The sequence below is a fragment of the Lates calcarifer genome, unplaced genomic scaffold, assembly GCF_001640805.2.
Source record: "Lates calcarifer isolate ASB-BC8 unplaced genomic scaffold, TLL_Latcal_v3 _unitig_1625_quiver_1605, whole genome shotgun sequence".
NCBI lineage: Eukaryota > Metazoa > Chordata > Actinopteri > Centropomidae > Lates > Lates calcarifer.
The window spans coordinates 1-24,254 of NW_026115655.1; the positions used below are offsets into that span (position 1 = coordinate 1).

The following is a 24,254-nucleotide window of genomic DNA, read 5'->3' on the forward strand; positions in this document are numbered from 1 at the left end:
ACTACTAATCCATCTATCAATATACACAAACAGGATTTCTTACAATAAGAGTGTGTGCATGCATTTTTATATCTAATTAAATTAACATGTACATTCTGGACTTAAGAAAATTCTGGGCCTCATAGTGAACGTTTTACAGTTAGTGCAGCGCAGAGGTACTCAAACTCGTCTCCAAATCCCACCTCGTCCCCTCCTCTTGCCTGTGCTGCACAGGCCTGGAAGGGGCATAGCGAAATGTGCTGGGACGGCTGCCAACCCAAGCAGGGACCAAGTAAGGGACGTTCGCATTTCAGCCTCCTAACGCAGCAGAATCCTACACTGCGTATCCTGCTGTTTCACCGAGACGCAGACACAACACACAAAACATCCACCCACATAACGCACACACACACACACACACACACACACACACACACACACACACACACACACACACCACACACACACTCTTGCTGCCTCTCCATCCACCCACTTCTGCATGACACACTTCCAAAGCTCCTCTGGGGAGATTAGAGGAGAGAGGCCCCTCTGAGCGAGGCTCCGACAGCCCGCTGGCAGCCTTCTGTCTCCGCTGCATGAAGGTCCTGTACTGCCAGGACTCAGTCACTCACAGACCGATGCCAAAGCCTGTTTCACTTGACAGCAGAAAGTCAAAGAACGCTACAACTGCCCTCACACTTGATTTTCAGCTCTGACGCAATCATAATCAGGTTTTACAATTATTTCTGAGGAATGCGGCTCCTCTGTGACGCAGTTGCACATCGCAAAGGCGACAGCTTTGTTTTTTCAAGAGGTAAATTTGATTTACTGTGAAATGGGATTTATATCAACCCATTCAAAACCCCTTGGCCGGTTGCTCTGGTTTGGTTATGGAAATACAAAGAAATAACTGTTTATTAGTTATGCCAGTCAGGAGATATGACAGCCATTTCTATCGTTGACCAACAAAACCAGTGAATTGTTTGTTATTTTAGAGAGGGAGTAGGTTTTCTAGGAAAACTCAAACATCCAGTATTTCAAAACCAAAACACAGGAGCATATTGAAAAAAACAGATACATCTGTCGACGAAAAAAAATAAACAAAGTAAATATGCTACACCCACCAAAAGGCGTCCAGGTGCCAACAGCACATTTTAATTGATCTTTTAACTGCTCTGTGTTAGAAAAGCAGTTTCACAAAATGAGAAAAAGAGACGAGGCGTAAATTAAGTAAATTAATCTGCCAATTATTTTCCTGAGTAATTGCTTGGTTGATAAAATGTCAGAAAAATCTTTTTTTTTTTTTTTTAAATACCAGTTACAATTATCTAAAGGTGACATTTCCAAACGCCTGTTTTTTAAAAACCGGGTTAAACAATTTAATGATTTTAAAAATAGTTGCCAGTTTAATTTTCTGTTTTTTTCCTTATTCTTGCAGGTGTAGATTCATTGTAGGTTGTGAGGGCCAGTCTTGAAGAAGTGATATTCACTGTGAATAATGCAGCAGAATCAAATAACCACTGATGATCTTTGAAGTTTAAGGTGTTAATAAAGTTTCAATAACCTCCTGACCCTGAGTCAAATCCATCAGTTTTCTGAGAACTTAGCATCTTTTTACAGCGACTGTTCTACCCACCCTGACACTGACAGCACTTAAAAAAACAATAACTAGGAAAAAATGTAGAAAAGAGACACAGAGAGAAAAGGTGTGGGAGCTACACAGAATCCCAGTAAAGTCATTTCATCAGTGAGGGAGAGAAGGAGGGGAAACTGATGGTAAAAAAAAAAAAAAAAAAAACTCACAGTCAGCAGCAGTGAAGTTGGGCAAGGAGTCGTAACTCTTCTCACTGTTCATAATATCCTGGAGGTGCAAAAAAAAGAAGAAGAAGAAAGGAGAAAGGAGACAGGGAAAAGAAGAATTAGACTCATTTTTTCCTCTCCCCTTTCTATGTCCCCCTGCCTCTGATTAATAACAGGATTAGCACATCTGGGCGGCCGTGCTAATTTCTACTCCCCGTTTTCATTAAGTGCTTAAGACGGATTATCAGAATAAGACATAGCCTGCGGCAATTTAGTGGCCGCAGTTAAAGCTCAGTCAAGTTTAGTTTAGTATGCATAGGAAAGTGGGCGAAGCCTCTTTAAGTGAGCTACAAACTACATGGTTCATCTTTATTTGTGCTAGTAGGTGAAGTCAGAAGAAAGAACACTGGGCATATTAGTCACATCTGTTCTGATGAAATGGGAAGTATGCTAAATGTGGAACAACCGAACGTAGCAGCTAGTATCTGTAAACACACACTATGCACGCACACACAGAATTATGAAGTAATGGAAAATACATGTGAGGGCATTATGCACAGAAACTACACAATAAATGTATCTGTAATCAGCTTTCAAGTGTAACTGAACACAGAGTAACTAAATTACAGGTGAATTACATTCATTAAGAAATCACAGGTATTATATGTTCGTATGGATTACTTTTCAAAAGTGCCACTCCCAGCCGTGTGAATGCACGGACTCAGTCTTTGTGATCTAATTGAGAATGTCAGAAGTCAAGGAGAACCCGGCTGGTCAAAGTCTCTGACAGACTGGTTCTCGGCGAGCCGACTGTGCCAGCCTCAAACAACAGACTGAGCTTTATCAGCGAGAGCGAGCCGTCATGCGGGCAAAGCCCAGAACTGACTACAGAGCAAACAGCAAAGATTTTCTCTGGGTGTGTTTGTCCTAGGATCAGTCTCCTGTGTCTCCCTTAGCTGGTACATGAAGATTTCACTAGACGCTGACTGACACCTAGTGCCTGACTGATGCCAAGACTATCAACATGGGAAGCTATAAAATTACTCATAAAACATTAAACCACATGCTCTTCGAAAACAGCAGAATATTTTATAAACTATCTGGATATATCTTTATGTATTAAATGCATTTCCCCTCTTTTTGACAGTCAAATGACGTATAATTTCAAGTGCATGACTCATGCAAGCCAGCGTCAAAGACTGGTTTCTCCCCTATACAGACTGACTACACAATAATGGTACAGCTGCACAAAATGATATCTTTTAGTACGTCAACTGATGTTACTGTTGCCGTAACAAAGAACACACTACACATGACAGCAAAGAGCTGTAAAAAGCTCAGATCCTTCTCATTATAATAGGTTTCTTAGATTCCTTCTTTTGTCTGAAACTGCCATTTCTGCAGTTGTTTCTAGGGATTCCAAAAAAAACAACAAAAAACTGAAGACAGTATTCAATTTAAATTCACAGAGACTGGATGTTTCCAAACCAATTAGAAAATCTTTGTCGCTGCACAACAAGAATCCGCACTCTGCTCCTTTGAGTTTACCCGGCTCATTGTTCTGAAAGCACGGATGAAATTGTGAAATCACCAGCGTTATTGTCCTGGGTTTCAGGGGAACAAAAAGGAAAGACTAGCGGACTGAGCGCAAACATAGATGTTCAGGTGTGTGAGAATATGCATAGAGTGTTAAAGCTTAGCCGCATCAAACACCCATCTACCCAGGTCTGTTCCTTACCTCCATGATTCCTATGTAATATGAGAACGGAGTGACTCGCAGCCCTTTGACCATGATGTCAGACAGGTGGTAGGGGTACAGCATCAAGTGGTCCCGGCTGTACTTCAGGAGCTCCTCGTAATACTTGCGCTCATCCTTCCTCACGTGGCGCACTGCTCATAAAACACACACACGGCAGTCAGTCAGGTCACAGCCAGGGATGAGTGGTCATACAATAACACTTCCAGTCAATCAATATCAGATCAATTCAATGGTAAAAAAGGAGCATTGATCTGGAATAAGCTCCAGAACGTCACAAGGGACAATTGACTTGAAAAAGTGTGTATTATTACAAAGCTATTTAGAGACTATTACACTTTTTATGCTTGAGGATAATGCCAATATCACTCAATCTGCAACAGCAACTCATAAGCATGCAAGTGTGTCAAGAGAGGAGTCAAGTATTGCTGACCTGGTCAGGTGCAGTTACAAATAACACTGAGCTCATACAGTGGGAGGTGATTGTTCAGCACTAGTGTGATGGTCAAAGTTGCTCACCTAGGTTATTGCGGAATCGCAGCTGGTTGCGGATGCTGTACAGGAGCACATGCTTGTCATACTCACGCTGAGAGTTCCCCAAACTCTACAGAGAAAAAACATAGCGACACAGGTGAGGACAACGGCTGAAATGACCTACTAGGGTGCAAAAAATGTGCCACTAGGCCCCGTTTAACCCCATTTCCTCAAACTATGTGTGGAAAGTGTACAGAATTTCTACGCAGGAATATGTCCTGGCCCCAGATTTACTGTGTGGAAATCTGATTTAACATGAGGCTAAAAATATGCAATCGTAAAACTAAAACAGCAAAGGTCTTAAAACTAGATCTGACACAGTGCCCCAGGACAGGACCCTGAGACCAGGTCATAAAGCAGGGTCCATCTTAAGTTTCTTGTGTCAGTCAATACTGCGCTTTAGTAGTGCACACTTCCAAACTGATTTTCTGGGGCACAACAATCTGATATGCCGGATCAGTATCAGCTCCATGACTGGCCTTATTAAGTGAATCGGGTATTGGCCGTGACGTGACCAATCCACATTAAATTCTGCTCTGTTTCCACTGACTTATTTTTTAGTGCCAAAGCAATCTCTGGCCTCATTACACCCATGTAGTGACCTTATACAGATTTTAAATTTGATGGAAAACAACACTGATATGAGATCAGTACTCAGTGTTGGTAGAACAAAAGTATCAGAATCAGTATCAGGAGAAAAAAACTTGAAAGCTTGGTGCATTCCTGAAATCCTGGGACTCTGGAGAGTGGAGCCCACTTTTTCTGTTTGGTAATCCATCTGTGGTGTGGATGCACAGGGATGCTGGCAGCTCGAGCAGCAGCACAAAGCTACTGTGTGCACATGCACCCGCCTCCTCATCGCCACGACGTTAGCGTGATGGCAAAGCGTTTATGCAGACTACTGACATCCTTCACGTTTTTCAACATTGCGAGACAAAAACTAATTGTGCACTAATTGTGCATGTTTACAATCTATGATGGCGTTATCCTGATTGTTCCCTACTGTAAATCTACTTCGTTGCTGTATGCTGTGCTGCTGCATGTCTGCCAGTCCTGGAAGAGGGATCCATCCCCTGTAGCTTCTCCTAAGATTTCTTCCATTTTTTTTCCCCGTTAAAAGGTTTTTCCTCGTCTGATTTGAGGGTTTAAAGATAAGTGGGTGTCGTAATTTCCTGGAGGTAAATTTGTGAGTTGTGATATTGGGGTTGTGTACAGATACAATCTGACTTGAGTCGACTTGAGTGTCATGTGATGCCAGTGTGTGGTAAAGCAGAGGCTGAAACAGTGATGGTCAGTTATGGCTCCGGCTGAACGGAGAAACCCCTGCAGAGGAGGAGAGCAAGCGGTGCGTCGCTGACAGCCGTGGGTGACATTGACAGGTTCAGTCCCCCCCCACCCCCCCTCCTCCCCAGGACACGGTGGTCACCCACCTTCACCCCCCCCACCCCCCACCCCCACCAGGGCCCGAAGAAACGTTAAAACACGGTACCTGTTTGACGTTAGCAGGGAGCTTGTTCCACGGGTAATTCTGCCTGATGTGAAATTCCACGTCCGTGTTCATCGCTAGCTAGCTAGCTGGCTACAAGCAGAATCCCTCGAGACGATCGCGAACGGGCTCTCGGGCAAGTCCACGGTGACTTTGCCCACCCCCGACACCCAACAACCGAGCGAGGCCACCCCACGATTTCGAGGAGATGTTTGCTCCGGTGGTTATTTTCCTTCACAATAAAACGGTCACTTCCTTGTTGTATTTTCGAACAAGCCGTTCGTCACGCTCGTGGCCACAGTCGTCACTTCCTGCCGAGGCGTGACCGTGGATGTGAATGGAGCTCGTGACAAATGAGAGGTGACCGGTTATCAGACCCGATCAGCGTCGTGTTTAGCAGTACTTCATCTCAAATAAGTGTTTATCAGCATTATTATTATTAGGACGTGCGCAGGCATTCATAACCTGCTGAGGAAGATGTCAGGTGTTATTGACATCATGGCCGGATTAACCTCCTGCGGGGGGATAAAGTGAGCTGCCGGGCCCCCACTGTCCCCCACGATACTGTACACAGTACTTGATTGATTGTAATTTTGCAACAAAATTCATTGGCACCGGCTTCTCAAATATTACCAGCTTTCTGTGGTAAAAAAAATAAAATAAAATAAAATAAAAAAATAAAAAAAAGGGTTAACATGGGCCTCAGGAAATTATGGACATTTCATACACTGAACAATCAGTCAGTTATTAAAGAAAACAATTGTAAGATGTGTTGATAATAAAAAATAACCATTGGTTGCAGCCTCACAGTCAACCTATGATGAAATAATACCACCTCGCCCAAGATTTTCTGTGTATTAATCACTTTACACCGAGGGGGAAAAGCACTTTGATAAAATATAATTTTACAACAAATGAGCAAAACATAAACTAAAACAGTTAAGGTCCTAAAACTCAACACAGAATCCAAGGCGTTACCACACCAGCTGAGACATACTCTCCCCACATAACTTCCAAAGGAAGACGCCCAGGAGGCATCCTGATGAATCACCTTGAATGACTCCTTTAATCTTAGAGGAGCTGCGGCTCTACTCCAAGCTCTCTCTCCTGACGTCTGAGCTCCTTACCCTACAGAACGAACTCATTTTGGCCACTTGTAGCATATCCATAATGTCATTCTTTTTGTCACTACCCAAAACTCATGACCACAGTTGAGGATAGCTGGGCAAATCTAGGTATTAAAAATAGATTTTGACATTGGGACCTTCCGAGAGTCAGAATCAGTTAATTACAATTAAGCAGTCTTATCTTGGTTTCAAGATAAACTTTAAAGATAATCTTGAAACCAAGGTCAGGTTTCAAGTTTATCTTTGTTTCTTCATTTAGAAAACATCGTTCAAAACATCAAAGTATCAAGAAAAAAATTAATTACTCATAAAAGTGTATGGAAGCATCAAAAATATATCATCATTTTCATTTGGCTCTCTGAATTGCCTCCAAAAATCCTGATTTTAAAAGGACATAATCATGATTTGCCACTGCACACTCATGGGCCTGAGCTCTGTCAGTGGATTTAGATAAAAGTCCCTAAAGCCATCATTATTCAGTGGCAGCTGGCTTCAATGAATCAAGAATGTAGGATTTTAAGCCAGAAAGTGAAAGTGGAAAATCATAATCTCAGCTGTTCACCTCAACCTGCTTAGAAACTGCCTTTTGTCAGATTGTCAGCTTCTTCCCTGAAGGAATCTGCAGAACACACTATGACCTATGAGCATGAAGCTGTCACTTGGTAACAGAGTGTAGGATTTCATTGTGTGACAAAGTCCACCAAAGCTGCGTGCGTTCACGTCATGATGTCTGAGTTGCTGACAGCTCACCTTATGGTAGCTATGTCATTCAATCTGTCCACATGTAACTCCAGCTCCTTGTCATGTGCCACTAAACAAACATGACAATAATTCATCTCACTGCCTTGGGAGCTGCACGTAAGAGAGGGGCTATAGATAAGGGCCCCTTGTGAGATAAAGAAATGACAACTTGGAGATACAAACTGTGAGGAAAAGGAGGCTTAAACGCCTCAGAGTCATATCTCTCTCTGGAAAATATCCGTGGAGACATGAGGTTATGACATAAAAACAGATATTTATTGCCCTTTTAATCTTGCCCATCAGTGACTTCAAATAATGTTACAAGAGATTCTGTCCAGATTCATTTTTATCTTTTGGCAAGGTATAAGAAGCTTCTCAACATCACTGTTTCCTGGCCTTTTTGGCCTGTAACCCCTTAAAATGAAGTGATCAGATGTTTCATTGTAAACATGAGCTGTTTCTCTTCTCACACTGTTTGATTTGAAGGATTTTCAGAGGTCTGAAGAGGTGATGATATCCATTATTTAAAAAAATAATAATAAAATCTATAATTAAATCCTTTGTCCTTTGTCCTATTATTTGTCAACATGACACACACATGACACATGACATACCACTGAGAAACTGACACCTCACACAGGTGACTAGTAGTAGTAGTAGTGGTAATAGTAGTCACCCCAGGTTTGCACACTCATGAATAAACACATAGAAACACCACCATACCTTGAGGTAAACTGAGCCCAGATCTTACAGCTGTTTCTCCTGATCAAGCTGGCCCATCAGCGCCACTCTATATTTACCTTCATCCTGGGTTACACGCATGAGGGAGGAGGCAGTTGGGGAGGATTTAAACAGAGCAGAGAAGATGGACAAGGGTTAGCAGCTCAGGGACACTTTGATTAAACACCAGCCTGGGTGGCCTCAATGGCTGACTCAGGACCCTGTGATGATTCTCCCTCCTCTGGCTATTGTAAACACTCTCTCTGCTGGACCCTGGCAGAGCTGATAAGCCGGCAACTGGGTACCAAACAGCTCTGTGTCACATGAGAGGCCTGGCTGGAGTCATGGTGGCCCGGGATACTATTATTAGCTGCAGGAATGTACACAGTGGCCTCATGGCGAGCTCCACAGCTCCTAACTGGAGAGCCGTGTCATTTCTCCGTGTCATGCTCCTTCTCTCTCCCTGACTACACCACCTATATTCACTCTGGACTATGTTTTGGGTTTTTTTGGGTTGAAACTGACCAGACTAACAAGATATTTGGGATATTATTGCTTTTCTGAGGGCAGGAGGTAAGGATTCACCCAGTCACAGATGTTGGTGATGAACTGACAGCAGGTTCACTAGAGAGATGATTCAACTCATGAGTTTGACCCAATTCTAATTATCTAATGCTTTCACATGAGGTTTTTCATTGTGTAACAGCACTATTCTTTGATTTTCTAATGATAGCAAACAAATAATTAATAAATAAATACACAGAAATAAAGAGCCAGAGCTTCTACTTTAGAATGACTGAAGTATGTGTGTGTGTGTGTGTGTGTGTGTGTGTGTGTGTGTGTGTGTGTATAAACAGTTGTACATGAATAATGTATAATAATATTATTCATGATTTACTATACAATGTCCAAAGTAACTTTTGAGCTCTGAGAGAAAACTGATAGTGGAAACCATCACTCACAGCCATTGGCATTTCATAGTATACAATAACGATTAGAGGTCCAAATATATCAGACAGGCTGTGCCCATGAGTGGCAGTAAATCAGTAGCTGTCGTGGGAGTGATTAGAAGACTTAGTGTTGCTAATAGCCCAGTGAAACTCCCGCTCTTTAAAGGGCAGGATCATCACAAACCTGCCGACCAGGGAGAGACAGACTGAAACCAAGAGGAGGGATATAGTTAAAACAAAAAACAAAAAAACAAAAAACAAATAGATATAACATAGAGATATGTTATATCTATTTGTTCTAGACAAGGAGAGAAAGGCCCAGCAAGAGAAATTAGTAATGCCAGAGAGACAAACACAGACGTTAACAGTGTAGTGCAGCTTTATAAGAGAGATGTGGCCTAATGCTACATGGATGCATCAAGATAATTTAGAAGGGGTTTAAAATAGAAATCTGTGAGTCAGTCATTCACATTAAGGACAGCTGCTCTGTGGGAGTTTTAAGAGTTTAAGTGCGAGCTAATAAATGAAAGGGTTTGCTATCACAGGGATCCACATAGTTAGTGTGAGGGCAAAGGTGAAAGCCAGATAAAAATTCAAATGAGAAAAAGACAAAGCTAGTCTGTATTATCATATAATCCGACAGTGCATGCTGTGTTTTTGTAGATATATATTATTTAATAGTTTACAGATGAAACTAATCCATTTCTGTCATGCAGTCAGTCAGAATTTCTATGCAGAGTATTATAACTTCTACATCTCTTGAACGCAGGTGCAATACACAGTTTGAGGTAACTAAACTTACCTGTGTTTGCAATGGGAATTTGATTTGTGTCATCCCAGCTCCACAAGCAAAACAGCGTTTTCATAAATTAGCCATTTGGTGGGTTACTGTTAGACGCGTAGTATTTTTATAGAGGCGTCATTACCTACCTTTGGATCTAGCCTTGCATCCTCAAGATGAGACCCTAGGGAGTCTTTATCTTTATGCGAAGCTAAGCTAATTGTGTCCTGGCTACAGCTTCATATTTAATGTACAGATATAAGAGGGGTATTGACCTCTCCTTCTAACTCTCAGCAAGAAAGCAAATATTTCCCAAACTGTCAAATTATTCATTAAATGAAGGTAGGTCTATTCAACTTCAACGATATACCTTCACTTATAAATCCTTGCACAGGTTGTTTCCAGTTTAGTTTAATAGTGCCAATTATGACGTCATCAGTACCACATTTTTTTCTACCATTTCTACCATCTGATTCCAGTGGACAATAGAAATGCAACACTATGACAATGGACTGATTCCTCCTTCTTTCTCTACTTTTCTCTTTCTTTTTTCCACAGAATGGCCTGTAGACCACGAGACGTTTTCTCTTTCAAAGACTCAGAACTTCCCTCCCACCTGCTCGCCCAGCTCAACATCCTCAGGCAGGAGCGCATCCTGACAGACGTCCTGCTCTGCACAGAGCACCAGGAGATCCCCTGCCACAGGAATGTCCTGGTGTCTAGCAGCCCGTACTTTCGCGCCATGTTCTGCAGCAACTTCCTGGAGAGCAGTCAGGCCCGTGTGAATCTGAAAGGAATCTCTTCAAACGTCCTCGCTGGCATCGTGGATTATGTCTACACAGGCTGTGTCACTATCACAATGGAGATTGTGCTCCCGCTCATGCAAGCGGCATCCATGCTTCACTATGGAGGTCTCTTTGAGACCTGCTCTCTGTTTCTACAGGATCAGTTGAGTCCAGAAAACTGTCTGAGCATGATCCGGCTTTCTGAGATCCTTCACTGTGAGAGTTTGAGGGAGAGAGCAAAGGAGATGGCTGTGAGGTGTTTCTCCGATGTAGCTGCGACAGAAGACTTCTGTGAGTTGTCTCTCCCTGAGCTCATGTGTTACCTAGAAGATGACCGACTTTGTGCTGAGGAGGAACAAGTGTTTGAGACCCTACTGGCATGGATCCACCATGACCCCTTTTCAAGACGTGGCGCGATACATGATCTCTTCAAGAAAGTCCGTCTTCGTTACATCCATCCAACTTACCTCTTCCAGTTCATTGCCAACGACCCCCTAGTGCAGTCCTCCACACTTTGCACCGAGATAATCGAGTCAGTGCGTCGCCTCATGCTTACAGTGAGCACTAAGTGTAGTCGTGAGCTCAAGCCACTTTGGACCACTCCACGCCGCTACACCTGCAGAGAAACACTGGTGGTGGTTGGAGGACGCAAAAACAACGAACAAACTTCACGAGAAGCCCTGCTGTACGATGAAAGGACTCATCGTTGGCAATGGTTGGCCAAGCTTCCTCTACGGCTCTACAAAGCTGCGTATGTGTGTATTCACAGTATCCTCTATGTGCTTGGCGGGCTCAGCCTCTGCATGACATCAGGCGACAGCTCAGTCAGTGCCACGGTTTACACACTCTCCCTGAAAACCAACCAGTGGAGGACTGCTGAGCCCATGTTGGAGCCACGATATGCCCACCAGAGTGTGTCCTATCTGCACTTTATTTTTGTCTTAGGAGGCATTGGGGTAGACAAGCGAATCGCTCAGTCAGTAGAGAGGTATAACAGTATGTTTAATCAATGGGAGGCCATGGCACCAATGCCCACGGCAGTGCTGCATCCAGCTGTTGCAGCCAGTGATCAGAGGATCTATGTTTTTGGAGGAGAAGATGCCATGCAGAACCCAGTCAGGCTGATCCAGGTAGAGAAGACCAGTCTCTTTAAGGATGAAAAATGAAGTGCTAGTACACTTATTCAAATACAGGCATAGCCTAAAACAGATTTTGCCATCAGTATGTGTGGATGGAAAGTTAAAAAGCATATCTTGGACACAAACATATGGTGAAATCAATCCTTGATTCTCTAGACAAAAGCCTGAGTGTTGATATTTGTCATGTGTCAACAGGTGTACCACATCTCTCGCAACTTGTGGTCAAGGCTAGAGACAAGGACGGTGAAGAACGTTTGTGCCCCTGCTGCCGTCATAGAGGACAAGATCTACATCGTAGGAGGTGAGGTGTTTCACATTAGGGATGTAGCCATTAACATACATCAGGTGTTAATATTAACAGTTTTTTTGATCATGTAGGACATACATAATCAAAGGATAAGGCTGGTGTTATTTTTCTTATTCTCAATAAATCCTGTGAAAAGACTTCAACCAGCAATGTTCTTCTCTGCTGCTCCAAGCCCATTGCTTCCTACTGAAGACATAAGGACATAAATTATATTAAATCATAAAAAACAGATCATGAATATGTGTTTTTCAGTAGTTTCCTGAAGCAGCTGGGCATTGTAGTTTTTAGCAAATATTACTCATGGAGGAGTAAATAGTGTATTTGTTGGGGACTATTTTCAGCTGTGGATTAATACACATTTGGTGCTCTAGTGAGTATTTCCAGGACAGTGTGTGTGGGGTTGACTTAAACTGCAGTGGAGCTCTATGGCACAGAGGAACAAGCTACAACTAGGATTTGGGTACACAGGAAATAGCACAAACAATTCATTGTAGGTTTTGGTTTCTCGTGTTATTTGTTGTTGTTTGAAATATACCAAAACATGAAAATTTAATTTCCAGGGTACACCAGGCGAGTGATAGCCTATGACACCAAAGCCAACAAATTCGTCAAATGTGAGAACCTCAAAGAGCGAAGGATGCATCACAGTGCTACAGTGATCAACAACAAGCTGTACGTCACCGGTGGACGCATCCTCAACAGCCATGATGTCATCGAGGACTCAGACTGCTTCGAGTGTTATGACCCAAAGACAGACGTTTGGACATCGAAAGGCTCTTTGCCATACAAGCTATTTGACCACGGCTCTCTGCCGCTAGTCTGTGTTTCCAACAGACCCAACCCCCCATGACCGATCATCCAGTCAGCCACTTTTGGCAAATGCTTAGCTCCAAGTTCTTCACTTCCCCTTTGCCATGACTTATTGGCCTCTAACTACACAAATGGGAAACCATTTCAGACTGATGGCATTCCTTCACGCAGCTCAGTCTCTGCCACAACTTAGCGGCATGTTGAGTCAGGCGGACTTTAATGCGAATCAAAGGAGAGCTCAGCTGATGTGCAGAGGTGTCATGTCTGAGGCACCTGGGGTGGAACTGAACTGAGAACCCCAGAGATGACGAGAGGCAGTCATACATGCACAACAAGCAGCTGTTCAGACACAACACATTATCTGAAGAAGCTCTTTCTGCAGATGGCTGCGCCTGTTTGATGCTACCCAAAAGTTTGAGTGTTATAATTTCCCATACATTTATATGCAGCATATCACTCTGCCTGGCAGCTGCAGATTACTTTTCTATGACAATTAGATACATAGGGAATTATGCATCTGGCTGTGTATCTATGAGCTCTGCTTGTCTTGTAAAACTGACAATGACAGATCAGACAGCTAATTAATTTGCACTTTATAAAAAACACATTCCTCCGTGACCCACATGCTTCTAACAGAGTGCACTTGATGATGAAAACAGTTGTGACAGAACATGGATAAGCTCCCGTGGCAAAGTACAGCAGTCCAGTATGGCCGCTGTAATGTTCCCTCGAAGAATAGTTTTACTAGAATAACATTTTCTGGGTCAACACTATTCCAGTTTTGCTGGCTTGGTCCGTTACTTTTAGAATTATTCCCACAACTCCCAACAAAGCATGTTCTGTATATCATTTTACGAATGTTACAGCAAGTAAAATAAAAAGACGTGATGTTTCAGAGAGGAAATACAAATGATTGTTTTCTTCAGTGGTTGTTTACCTTTAATTTTATCATGTGCAATTGCTAGATAAAGAAAATGGCTTCGCAGGCAGCTATGTTGATGTGACGACATGTGACAATGACGCCTTTGAATGCAAGTGCCTGGTGGGAATGCAGTGACCCTGCTCAGCACAACCATGCCTTGAGATGGTTTTAGGGAGATTGTCAGGGTTTACAGGTTACAATGAGTTCACGGCCACACACACGTTACTTGCAGGTGGTTACTCACAAGCACGTCCAGTGATCTGAAATCAATCCTCTATTTGTCAGAGGAAACAACAGGACGAAGCAAAAACTGTTCGAGATGTATGACAAAAAAAAAAACAAAAAAAACAGGCCACAGTCAACAAGACTGTGGAAACATGTTGTACCATCACTGCTGGCCACTACTGTCTCCATCCTGTACCCCTCTTGACCCTCATGGAGCACACATTCACTGCTGTACTCAACCAGCCTCTGGGTGACAATCACCATGGCAACCCTGTTATCACACCAATGGATCATCTATGGCATGCATCCCTGTAGTGAGTCTGTTTAAGACTGCATCAGCGATCAGCTGCATGATGTACAATGTGCTGCTGTTACTTGCACAACTGAGGGACATCTCTATATTTCTTTTCATTTCTCATTGTGCAACACACTTATATTTTGGTTATTTACTTTCCTGTGTGTGACTTTCTTTCAGAGGAACATTCGCTTATTTTTACAGTATGAATGTACAGTACAAAAGAAAATCCTGTATTTGATTTATTGCTCTGAATGTCTCTACATACAAAAACAGGTTGACACAACTGACTGAATCTGTGAACTCTGCTTACTGGTCTTTAGTTGAACTTGCAGACTTTAAATGGTTCTCCAGTTGTCTGCAGTCAGGCTGAGTCATGTTCCCCTCATACACAAGGGAGCATTGTTGACACGGACAGAAACATGTTCGCTGGCTATCAGGTGACACACATTTTGCTCTCCATACATCATTAAGTACCAGTGCGACATCCACAGAAATACTGCATTATATTTAACTTTGGTGTAATATTGTAAGAGCAATGATAGAAGGTTAAATCAGTTTATCTTAGATGACATTAACACACTGCTTTATGTTACAGTGTGACTGACGTGTGCCAACCTCTCGATCCCCCAGGCCACATTCTCTTCATACAGAGTGTTGGCCATCCATGTAGGAGCTCCACATGTAGGCTAAATATCTAGTTACCGGTCCACTCCGACAGGCTTGACTTGTATGCAGCCCTCCAGTGAAGTTGACCTTAGGGAAAGAGATCTAGGATCAGATTTCACTCTTAAATTTTAATCCCTGCCCATTAGTGGGGAAACATTGAAACTTGCCTAGGAGCAGCGACCAAAAGGGAATTTCATCACAGTCCACATTAGCAAGCTCAGACTGTCATTGGGTTAAATGGTTCCTTGTTAGCCTGGTCACTCTGAATGCCTCACAACAACCCTCTGTTTCTGTGTCTATGTGCAAATCACTCTTGAGACAAAACACTGTTAACAATGAACCTAAATGTCTGAACTGTATTAAGATAAAGTGCCGTGAGCTGAGTCAGATGTCATTCAGTTAGCCAGAGCAGCATTTAAGAGCAACGCCCTGTGAGACTTTTTTATTAAGCTGCTGCTAAATACACAGCCTCTTCAGAATCTTTATTGAGTATGTGTTTGCTTGCTGTCTTTCCATAGAAACCAGTGTGTGAGGGTCACCCTTCAGGGAAGCTGTGGCCCAGCAGGTTATTTTCAGTGTCTGTTACTAACCCATCAAGGGATAGCATTTCATTGCTTGCCACCGCTGTGTGTGAGCTCATACACACTCACACACACACACACACACACGCATACACAGTTGTGGTTAAGTGACCTGTATGCATATATATGTGCAGCATGCATCAGCACGCTCATACAGTATAAATACATTATCCAATATCTACCACTATAAACCCTATGCTAGAACAGGCTCTCGCTGTACTTACTTTTGAACTATTTCACCTAAATCTGAATAACCCCCTGAGCAGTGTCATTACTGCCAAGTGTGGGAAAAAAAAGTAATGAAAACTATGAGATGAAACCAATAACTGAGTTCCCATTCCTCTGTTATAACCAACTTTTCCAAGTCTTAAGTTCCCAATTGTAGAATTGCATTTCATTAATATCAGACATTATTTATTTATTTATTGGTTTGAGAGACACATAACAACCAGCTTAACAACCAACAACACCTGCTTTCAGCTTGGAGCAGTTCTGAATGCTAACTGAAGGATTTCCCTGCTGTGTCATGTGAGAAGGCCTTTTACCAGTCTGTAACTTCATCCCCCAGTGTTAATGTGATGGATGAGGCTTGAAGAGGGTTCACACCCAAACAGCCAGGGATGATTTAGAAAAGACGGAAACTCTGTTAACTGTGTGGTCTATTTTACACAAGATCAGTTGAGTAGATTGCCAGTCTCACTTTATGTATTTGCCTGACACTTTTTTTTTTTTTAGCATTAATGCTAAACACCTTTAGAAACAATGTAATCTAAAACTGTCAAATCTCTTAAAATGCACTTTATTCTTAAAGCTACAAAGTCATTAAAACACACAGTAGTGTTTTAGTGAAAATAAGTAACAGAATCAATTTTAAGATTGGGTATGGTGTCTTTAATTTATTTTTAATACCAGAGTAGAACTACATAAAAATCAGGAAACCAAGTGAAAGAAGAAAAACGGAGGTAATAATTTTCGGTTTATGGAGCTAGTAAAGGTCTCTGGGTAGCCCGTTAAATGTACTGTCACCATTGCTAAACTGATAACTACTGAAGCTGGTTAATTGCAAACAGTGTTTGTATGGCAACACTTTGTTATGATCAAACATATCAAGAGATTTAACTTCTAAACACCTGCAATACATATCTTCCACCACATGATGTCGCTAAGACAACAGGATGATGATGTAAAGACAACAGAGAGATTTCCTTTTATCGCCCTCTGCTGACTAATGTAACTCTGCATGTTTGAAAAACTAGATTTAACACTAAGCCTGACATTCTGTATCAGGGTAACCGAGTCAAACGTAAGAATCATGATGATTTTATTATAATTTCTTTGATAAAAACAAATAGATCACAGTACAGCATGCACACATTCCTTACAGAGGTCTAAAATAAATCTGGTCAGATGTTGTTGGAGCATGGCTGGTTAGGCTTTGTGTTCATTTGGTAATATCTGTCACAAAACACACTGTATGAACATAAGATGTTTGTATGTATATGTGTATATGAGTGTTGAAAGGGATAATATGTTCATAAAGCATATTCAATGACAGTTACACACTTAAAAAAATGCCTACATTCAATTCAGGGGAGTGTTTTGTTTTAGCCATTATTCTTCCTTACAAACAACCAGCAACCATTCATACACATTTTCATTCATGAGGAACCCTGGGTAATGGCACTATGGACCCCCCCAAGAGGTGATAAACTAAGATTTTAATAATTATTATTAATTAAGACAAAAACCCAACATAAACAATAAATTGGTCCAATGAAAGTGCTATTTGCAATTTAGAGGAATATCTTAACACTGAGGAGTTTATAAACTATACAATAGAAATAAAATCTTACTATTGACACAAACATAATAACACTAATAATAAAGGTCTCATAGAAGAATTTCAAATAAAGAAACTCTAGAGGCAGAAATCATAAAACATGGTAAAATTATACTTCTACTTCGTTAAGTTTTTTTATATTAAATTTAAATTTGGAACAATTAGGATATACAGCATGTACACATTCATTACCCACATTTCTGTGCTTCTATTGCCCAGCTTGGAACATGGAAGGGCAAGAAACCAAATCTTGGATTACCCTAAAATGTCCCCCATTTAGTTTATCACACATATGTACAATAGGTCCGCAACTATAAAGGCATTTAAAGAAAAAGAAAAAAAAACATTTTGGCACCAGGCACAGAATTGAATATACATAATAACTAAAAGTTAAACCCCACCCAGAAAAATAAAGTGTTATGTGATAATAGTAAATATGCATTTAAACTGGCTAAAAAAAAAGAAGAAGAAAGAATGGTGTAACATTTGGCATAATTGTTGCTGGAAGAATAAAGTAAGGGCAGGGGAGTGGCTGAGATCTAACCCAGCAGACCTGACAGGAGGATCTACAGTGCATTTCTGTCAAAAAGACAATCGGTTGTTCTTCCTGAGTGCGCATAGTAAACAGGAACTGGAAAATTTATCGGTAGCTAAGATTAGGGTTTGGGCCTTGATACTATTTACACAAATTCACTGGAACTTTTGGCTTTCTGTATTATCTGATCCCGCTATTATGTCAAATATACATTCTCTTACCAGGTTCACATCAGCAGCTCGATGTGTCCATTTATCAACCAACAATCACTGCCACTGATACAAGCATGGCTCTCTTTTGTTATCAGGCAGCTACTGCAGAGCCCTGACTAGTCACAACCAATCATAGTGCGTCAATGTTTCCTGAGAGGGGAGGGTAAGGTGTAAGAACCTTAACTACCTTTGGGGTAGGGATGGGCTGGCTTCATGGTCACTTCTGATTTTTTTTTGAAAATAACCATTTACATCAACAGCAGTGAACCAGTCCAGGTCAAAATCAGACTAAGAAGGGATTTTTTTAAATCCATTTAATCAAATAAACTCAGCTCGAACAAAAGTGCACAGGGCGGTCCTACTTTCTACACCTCATTGATGGTGCGCTCTGAGGGCCGGAAGTTGACCGAGTTAGAAGACGACATGTAGAAGGATTGGGTTTTGCGATTGAGGCGGGCACGCTTGGTAGCCACGCACAGGCTGCGCTTGCTGGAGGAGATGATCTCCGTGATGAACTTTTTGCAGTCTACACACACCTCCATGGTGACCCAGTCCTCCGTCAGCTCCTTGGGGAGCTCTGGCTCGTCCTGTGACCGGCCATCTTTGCTGCTACTGCTGCCATGCTTGGAAAACCTGAGTATAGAGAGAGAGAAATAATGAACAACTAACCTGTAAACACATGACGTTTTTACCATATTTTCTCTGTATATAGAAAGAAATGGGAGTTCTGCAGTGACATACTTATAAACGCTTCGACGTAGGCTGTGACGGCTGTGTCCAGACCCAAACGGGTTCTTTTCAGGCTCTGCAGGGGCGGACGCTCCACTTGCCTCTTCTTTAGCCATTGCACTGGGGCCCAGAGAATAGATGGGCAAGGTGGAGTAAGGTTTAGACGGCAGCCGCATCTGAGGTACGAACATACACAAAATGATGAAAACTGCTCAGATAGTTTTCATGGATCAGCCAACAGGTGTCAAGAGTGTCAACAAATTTTACAGAAAAGTGTTCATGAGTGTGTTAAATATAAGTCAACAGCCTCCTACCTTTTTAGAGCACTGGGAACACACAGGCCTGAGGTAGATAAAAATGAACCGTTAAGTTCAATATTACTGAACAGCTGCTGCACTTCAGTTGAGTGGTTCTAGTAAAAGCGATTTCAATTTACCTTTTGCAGAACTGGCAGGTGTAGGACCAGGTAAAGAGGGAGAACCTCTTGGTCCGACACGAAAAGCAAAGCTAGAGAGAAGAGAACGAGCTGAGGTAAATGGTATCTGTAGTCAGGAAATATCAGCCTGAAACCTGAGGACAGTTTTTTTTTTCTACCTTTCCTTTCTTGAGGGCGTTGTAGATGTCTTTGTACTGCTGAAACTTCTCCAGCTCGGCCTTGACCAGAACCTGTCTGATGTGCATCACCTCCTCCACCGTCAGAGCCAGACACTCCACCGGGTAGCAGAACTCCTCCTGGACAAAAAGAATAATCGCATCAGCAAACTCACCTTAACGTTCACTCGTCAGACCAAACGGATTCACCCGAAACTGTTCAACAGCAAGAGGTGATGGCATCCGCTGTCACAGAGACTGTCACCACGTGAGTGTAGCTAAATGGAAAAACCAAGCTCCCACTGCACACCACTTAACCAAAAGACCGAACATGCAATGAGATGGTGAGGGTGAAAACAGTCCTCTACATGAAGGATGCTTCCAGTGACATCACAGTGTGACAATGAACAGAAATACAGAGCATCCTGGTGATGTAACCCCCCCGCCCCCATGTTGGTGGTGGTGGTCCACAGCTTTTGACGATCTGATTATTTCATTATTGCATTAACTTTATTACTGCCCTCATGTCCATATTAAAAATAACCAAAAACTAGACTCAACAGATAAGAACGTTTCTAAATGTAAGAGTCAATTTAATTTGGTAATTTCCATGTTTACTTCTAACATAACTCAATAGGACTACAGCCATAACATGCATGTTTTCTATACAGCTGAATGTTTAGCAATCTTTATTTCTACCCAACTAAGCAAGTGGACCCCCACCAAGTTGCAAGCTGGAGATTTGTGACATAGCTTTTCCTTTCATCTTTGTTAATGCTCCCAAAGTCAAACTCAGAAAAAGTTAATAATAAAAAATAAAAAAAAAGCTCAGGGAACTTTACTTTTACCAATCATATACACTCAGTTAGCTAGGATTAGAAAATGTGAGCTTCTGATGTAAATGTTCACAGATTATTTCTCAACTCTCACTTCCTTCATAACCTTCCCTGAGCTATTTTCATTATGCAACAGATCTCCTGTTCACACAAAGGGTCATGACACGAGGTCCCGTTCATCCAAAACACATCTGTAATGAATTATAAGTTATTCTGGATGGCTTCCCCACACAGTGTCATGAGCTTTTGATGATACAATTTAATGATATGCAGTAACAGTGACATACCGTGCCCTGAGCACCACTGGCTGCTTCCACCTGACCAGCAGACAGAAGGAACAGGGACATTCAAACAAAGCAGGACCTCATAATGACATACAGTACATTTCATAAAATCTAATATAAGAGCTTCATGAGGTTATCAGGGGATATTCTGGAGAGACTGTCAGATACATGATTATTTACAGCCTAATTTGTCTGAAACTCTCACTGCATGAGCTCACACCATTATTATTTCATTTCATATGTGGCATGAAATTTAATTTCACAACAGCAGAACTTTGTAACAGAGTCTCATGATTGAAAAATCATCCGACAACGTCCATCTCAAAAGGAAGAGTTCATGTAGATGAGCATTCATCCCGTGATTTCATTTTTTCTGCTCCTTCACAGACACCACGGATCGTAGCTGGTGTCTACTAATGGTGCAGAGCCACATTTTACTCTGACCAGTGTCCCTTTAACAAAACAAAAACTTTGATACAAAACTTTAAAAAAAAAAAGGATGGTGATGGATAGACAGCATTATGACCAAGTTACCTTGGCGCTGGGATCCGCCATCAGCTGCAGCATTACACAAAACAGAAAATAACTGCAAGTAAGTCTTTGGGACCAGACGGCCAATCAGCGTAAACAGATTAATGACAGCATAATATGAGCACCACAAGGGGAGGGGAGCTGCAACAAAGACCTTTCTGTTTTACATCTACTAGTGAAGCTCAACCTGGTTTCTATGTGAAAGGCTAAGAATGCTCAAGCATGTGCTTAGGTCAAAAAAAAATACAGAGAGAGAAAATGAAAAGAAACATGGCCTCTGGTAAAAGAAATTACTCTTTGATTTTATCCTGAAAAGGATGACTAGTGGACTCTAAATGTTATCTTTTGATTCTCTGGAATTGGCACAAATAAGTTTAATTGATGTTATTTTTAAGAGACAAGACAGGATGTTTTTAAGTGAATCATCAGAAATATCAGATTGTCTTTAAAATAACAATGCAAGTGACTAATCTTAAGTGGGAGATACTGTGAAAGTGTAGTGTAAAAATCGAAATATCAAGTTATGCCCGTGAGAGCGGGTCTGCCATTAAACCCGCGAGTGGTAAGAATGAATCAATTCCATCTAAATCCTCTTGGTGCAGCGGCCTGTCCTGTGGTTTCAATTACATCCATCAACCTCACTAGAATCATACGACCGGCGCAGAGTTACCGATGACCTCATGGCAAACAAATGACTGGTCACAGGACGGGAGTAAATTCAACAGACACATATTGTACGTCCAGTGTTGTTGGTAGATGCAGCCACGGTGATGGGCTGCCATTCATTTAAATGACATGTGATGTCCATGTTTACGACCAAACTCTGCAAATCATATAAATGCTTTTCAGTGGCCACATACTTGTAAATTCTGCTTTGTATTTAGTTATATTTCATTAGTGTGCAGACTGTGGTACATTTGACTGATTAGATTAGAGGATAATCTAAGTTACATCAATAAGGAGTGGAATATACTATCTTAATTTAATGATCTAACATGGATGTATTTGCTACAGATGCATGCTATGATGCAATGTGGAAGGTTAAAGATGTGTCATCAACTCTTAAGGGCTTCATTCATTCATTCTTTCATTCATTCATTCTTTCTTTCAGGCCTTGATGGTTAATCCAATAGGAATAGTTCCCATAGTTATCGTACCAAAGACTTGGAGGTCTGTCTGGATGGAGGGACAAAGGGACGGACACAGGTGGGGGCCTCCTTTTCGATAGAGTGCCGCCTCTGTGGAGACTGACGCTTGTCTGGCTGCGGGGTGGCAGAAACAGGAAGGAACTTTGGAGGAGCTGGAGACACGGGACAAACAAAGAAGAATGCATGAAAAGATGAGAAAAGAGTGGAATATAATATGTTACAGTACGATCAAGGGAACCTCTTACCCTTCTTCCCTATGATGGACTCAGGTGACGTGTCCTCCAACAAAGATGTGGACATGCTGGAGCTGCTTCGCGTGGGCTCCTCCTGTCATCAGAGGATTACACATATTAAGTCACAAGGTACTGACAGCTTCAAACCACTTTGAATATTACATAAGAAAACAAAGTCCAGTCCAGATTCCCTGAGAAATATTAACAAGCTGATTGTCTTTGAGTTTATGTCAGCATTACTTGTCTGTTGAGCCATTTGAAACATGAAACAGGGGACACTTCAATTACACTGCAGATGATGCATCAATATTTGTCAAGCTGCTAAATTGAAACATGACCTTTATTATGCAAATAAACAATGTAGATTTTCTCTCTTAAAGCATCAAATATAGAAGTCACCACATCTCATGAATGCAGCCGACATCTTACATCAGATTCGGAGCTGTCCAGCTCAGCCAGCGTGGGGCGCCCTGAGCAGTCTCTTCCTCTGACTGAGAGGCTGCACTCCACCTTGACTGGGTCCAGTGGTGCCACTGGCCAGAGAATGGGTGCTGCCAGCCAACTTCCTGGGTGCATCAGGAGTGTCTGTGGGTCAAAGAGAGAAGAGTGAGTTAAGAGGAGAAGATAATAGCTCCTGACGCACTGAACATGATTTTGGTCTCGCAAGTGAACCATAAATCGTTTTGAATTGTCTCCTTATCTGAACAGCTGGCCACCAGACCTCCTGTGTAAACTGTGGGTGTCTCTGTATTGTAACTGTATGACACCACAGAGTCAGTAATGCTGGCTTTACACCATGAGACATCACTTATTTACCTGAGCTTCGGAACAAGTCCTGAGGGGTGCTGATGCTTTTCCCTGCGCCTGTAAAAGGAGTTAAGAGAAAACAGGCGTCAGCAGAACTGCACACATGAATACTTTAATCCCTAACACCAGACTGGTACCACAGGGAGGGGCATGACAGCAACAAGCATCTGTCAGACCAGGGGCTGCACTCAAGACATAGAGGCTTTGTGTGTAGGCTGGGAAGCACAGAGGGAGAGGGAAGTGAAGGGAAGTGAAGGGAAGTGCCAGGGGAGCAGAGAAAGACGATGAGCCACAGCGCAAAAGAAAAGATTATTTATTCCCATACGTCCATCTGGATTATGGTCGTCCTCTGAGCTGCAGCGCTACATTCAGACTGTCATCTGCCATTCGACTATCTATCTGAGGTGGGCTGCTGACACCAGTGTTATGTAATTTTTCAAATTCCACAGTGAGAGCGGATTAGGGTGACGAGCAGGGCAGGCCGGCTGCAGAGAGAGAGAGGGTGATGATCTGTAATCTCACCCTACTGGCTCTGGGCTCAATGGCCATACCTTATCACCTGGATACACAGATAGTCACTGTGAGTAGCTACTATACCCCAGGGCATTTCAAACACTGTTCAATTTAAACATACAGAAGTCCTGCTCTTTAGAAGCAGCACCTCTACGCTGGCCCTGATGAAAAACCTTCAGGAGATTAACTTGCACTGCGCCGACCCATCCTTTCTTTGGGTAGAGTAGGTGTGTGTATCATATCAGCCGGTAAGTGACAGTAGTGTGGCATACACACAATTTCTACAACAAAAGCATGGGGGAAAAAAAAGGGTGTGTGTTTCAATCAGGGAGAGCTAGCGCTAACCCTAAAAATAGCCTGTAATGAAAACAAAAGGAACAACAGTAGG

The 24,254-nt window shown here is 42.1% G+C and overlaps 3 protein-coding genes across 3 annotated transcripts; 1 reads left to right on the plus strand and 2 right to left on the minus strand.

Moving 5' to 3' along the window:
• Positions 1-1,782: 1,782 nt before the first annotated feature.
• Positions 1,783-5,885, minus strand: LOC108889723 (protein FAM91A1-like; the record flags this gene model as incomplete). Its single annotated transcript, XM_018686349.2, has 4 exons — positions 5,559-5,885; positions 4,055-4,139; positions 3,518-3,669; positions 1,783-1,840 (listed from the first exon to the last, which is right to left on the minus strand). Coding segments are annotated over exons 1-4 (367 nt in total), but the record flags the coding sequence as incomplete, so codon positions are not given.
• Positions 5,886-8,483: 2,598 nt separating this feature from the next.
• Positions 8,484-13,424, plus strand: LOC108889725 (kelch-like protein 38). The gene is made up of 4 exons (XM_018686351.2): positions 8,484-8,716; positions 10,433-11,789; positions 11,994-12,099; positions 12,666-13,424. The coding sequence occupies exons 2-4, from the start codon at positions 10,434-10,436 to the stop codon at positions 12,953-12,955; spliced, it is 1,752 nt and encodes a 583-aa protein (XP_018541867.1). The 5' UTR covers positions 8,484-8,716; position 10,433; the 3' UTR covers positions 12,956-13,424.
• Positions 13,425-15,975: 2,551 nt separating this feature from the next.
• Positions 15,976-23,448, minus strand: LOC108889724 (protein spire homolog 1-like; the record flags this gene model as incomplete). Its single annotated transcript, XM_018686350.2, is given in 12 exon segments — positions 15,976-18,827; positions 18,936-19,099; positions 19,238-19,265; positions 19,360-19,430; positions 19,518-19,655; positions 20,638-20,667; positions 21,169-21,192; positions 22,323-22,465; positions 22,559-22,640; positions 22,976-23,011; positions 23,013-23,131; positions 23,363-23,448. Coding segments are annotated over 12 exon segments (1,189 nt in total), but the record flags the coding sequence as incomplete, so codon positions are not given.
• Between the last annotated feature and the right edge of the window lie 806 nt (positions 23,449-24,254).

Coding starts and splice junctions, on each gene's coding strand:
- LOC108889725 (XM_018686351.2), top strand. CDS start 10,434: ATGGCCTGTAGACCACGAGACGTTTTCTCTTTCAAAGACTCAGAACTT. Junction 11,790..11,993: donor ACCCAGTCAGGCTGATCCAG/GTAGAGAAGACC, acceptor ATGTGTCAACAG/GTGTACCACATCTCTCGCAA. Junction 12,100..12,665: donor CAAGATCTACATCGTAGGAG/GTGAGGTGTTTC, acceptor TTTAATTTCCAG/GGTACACCAGGCGAGTGATA.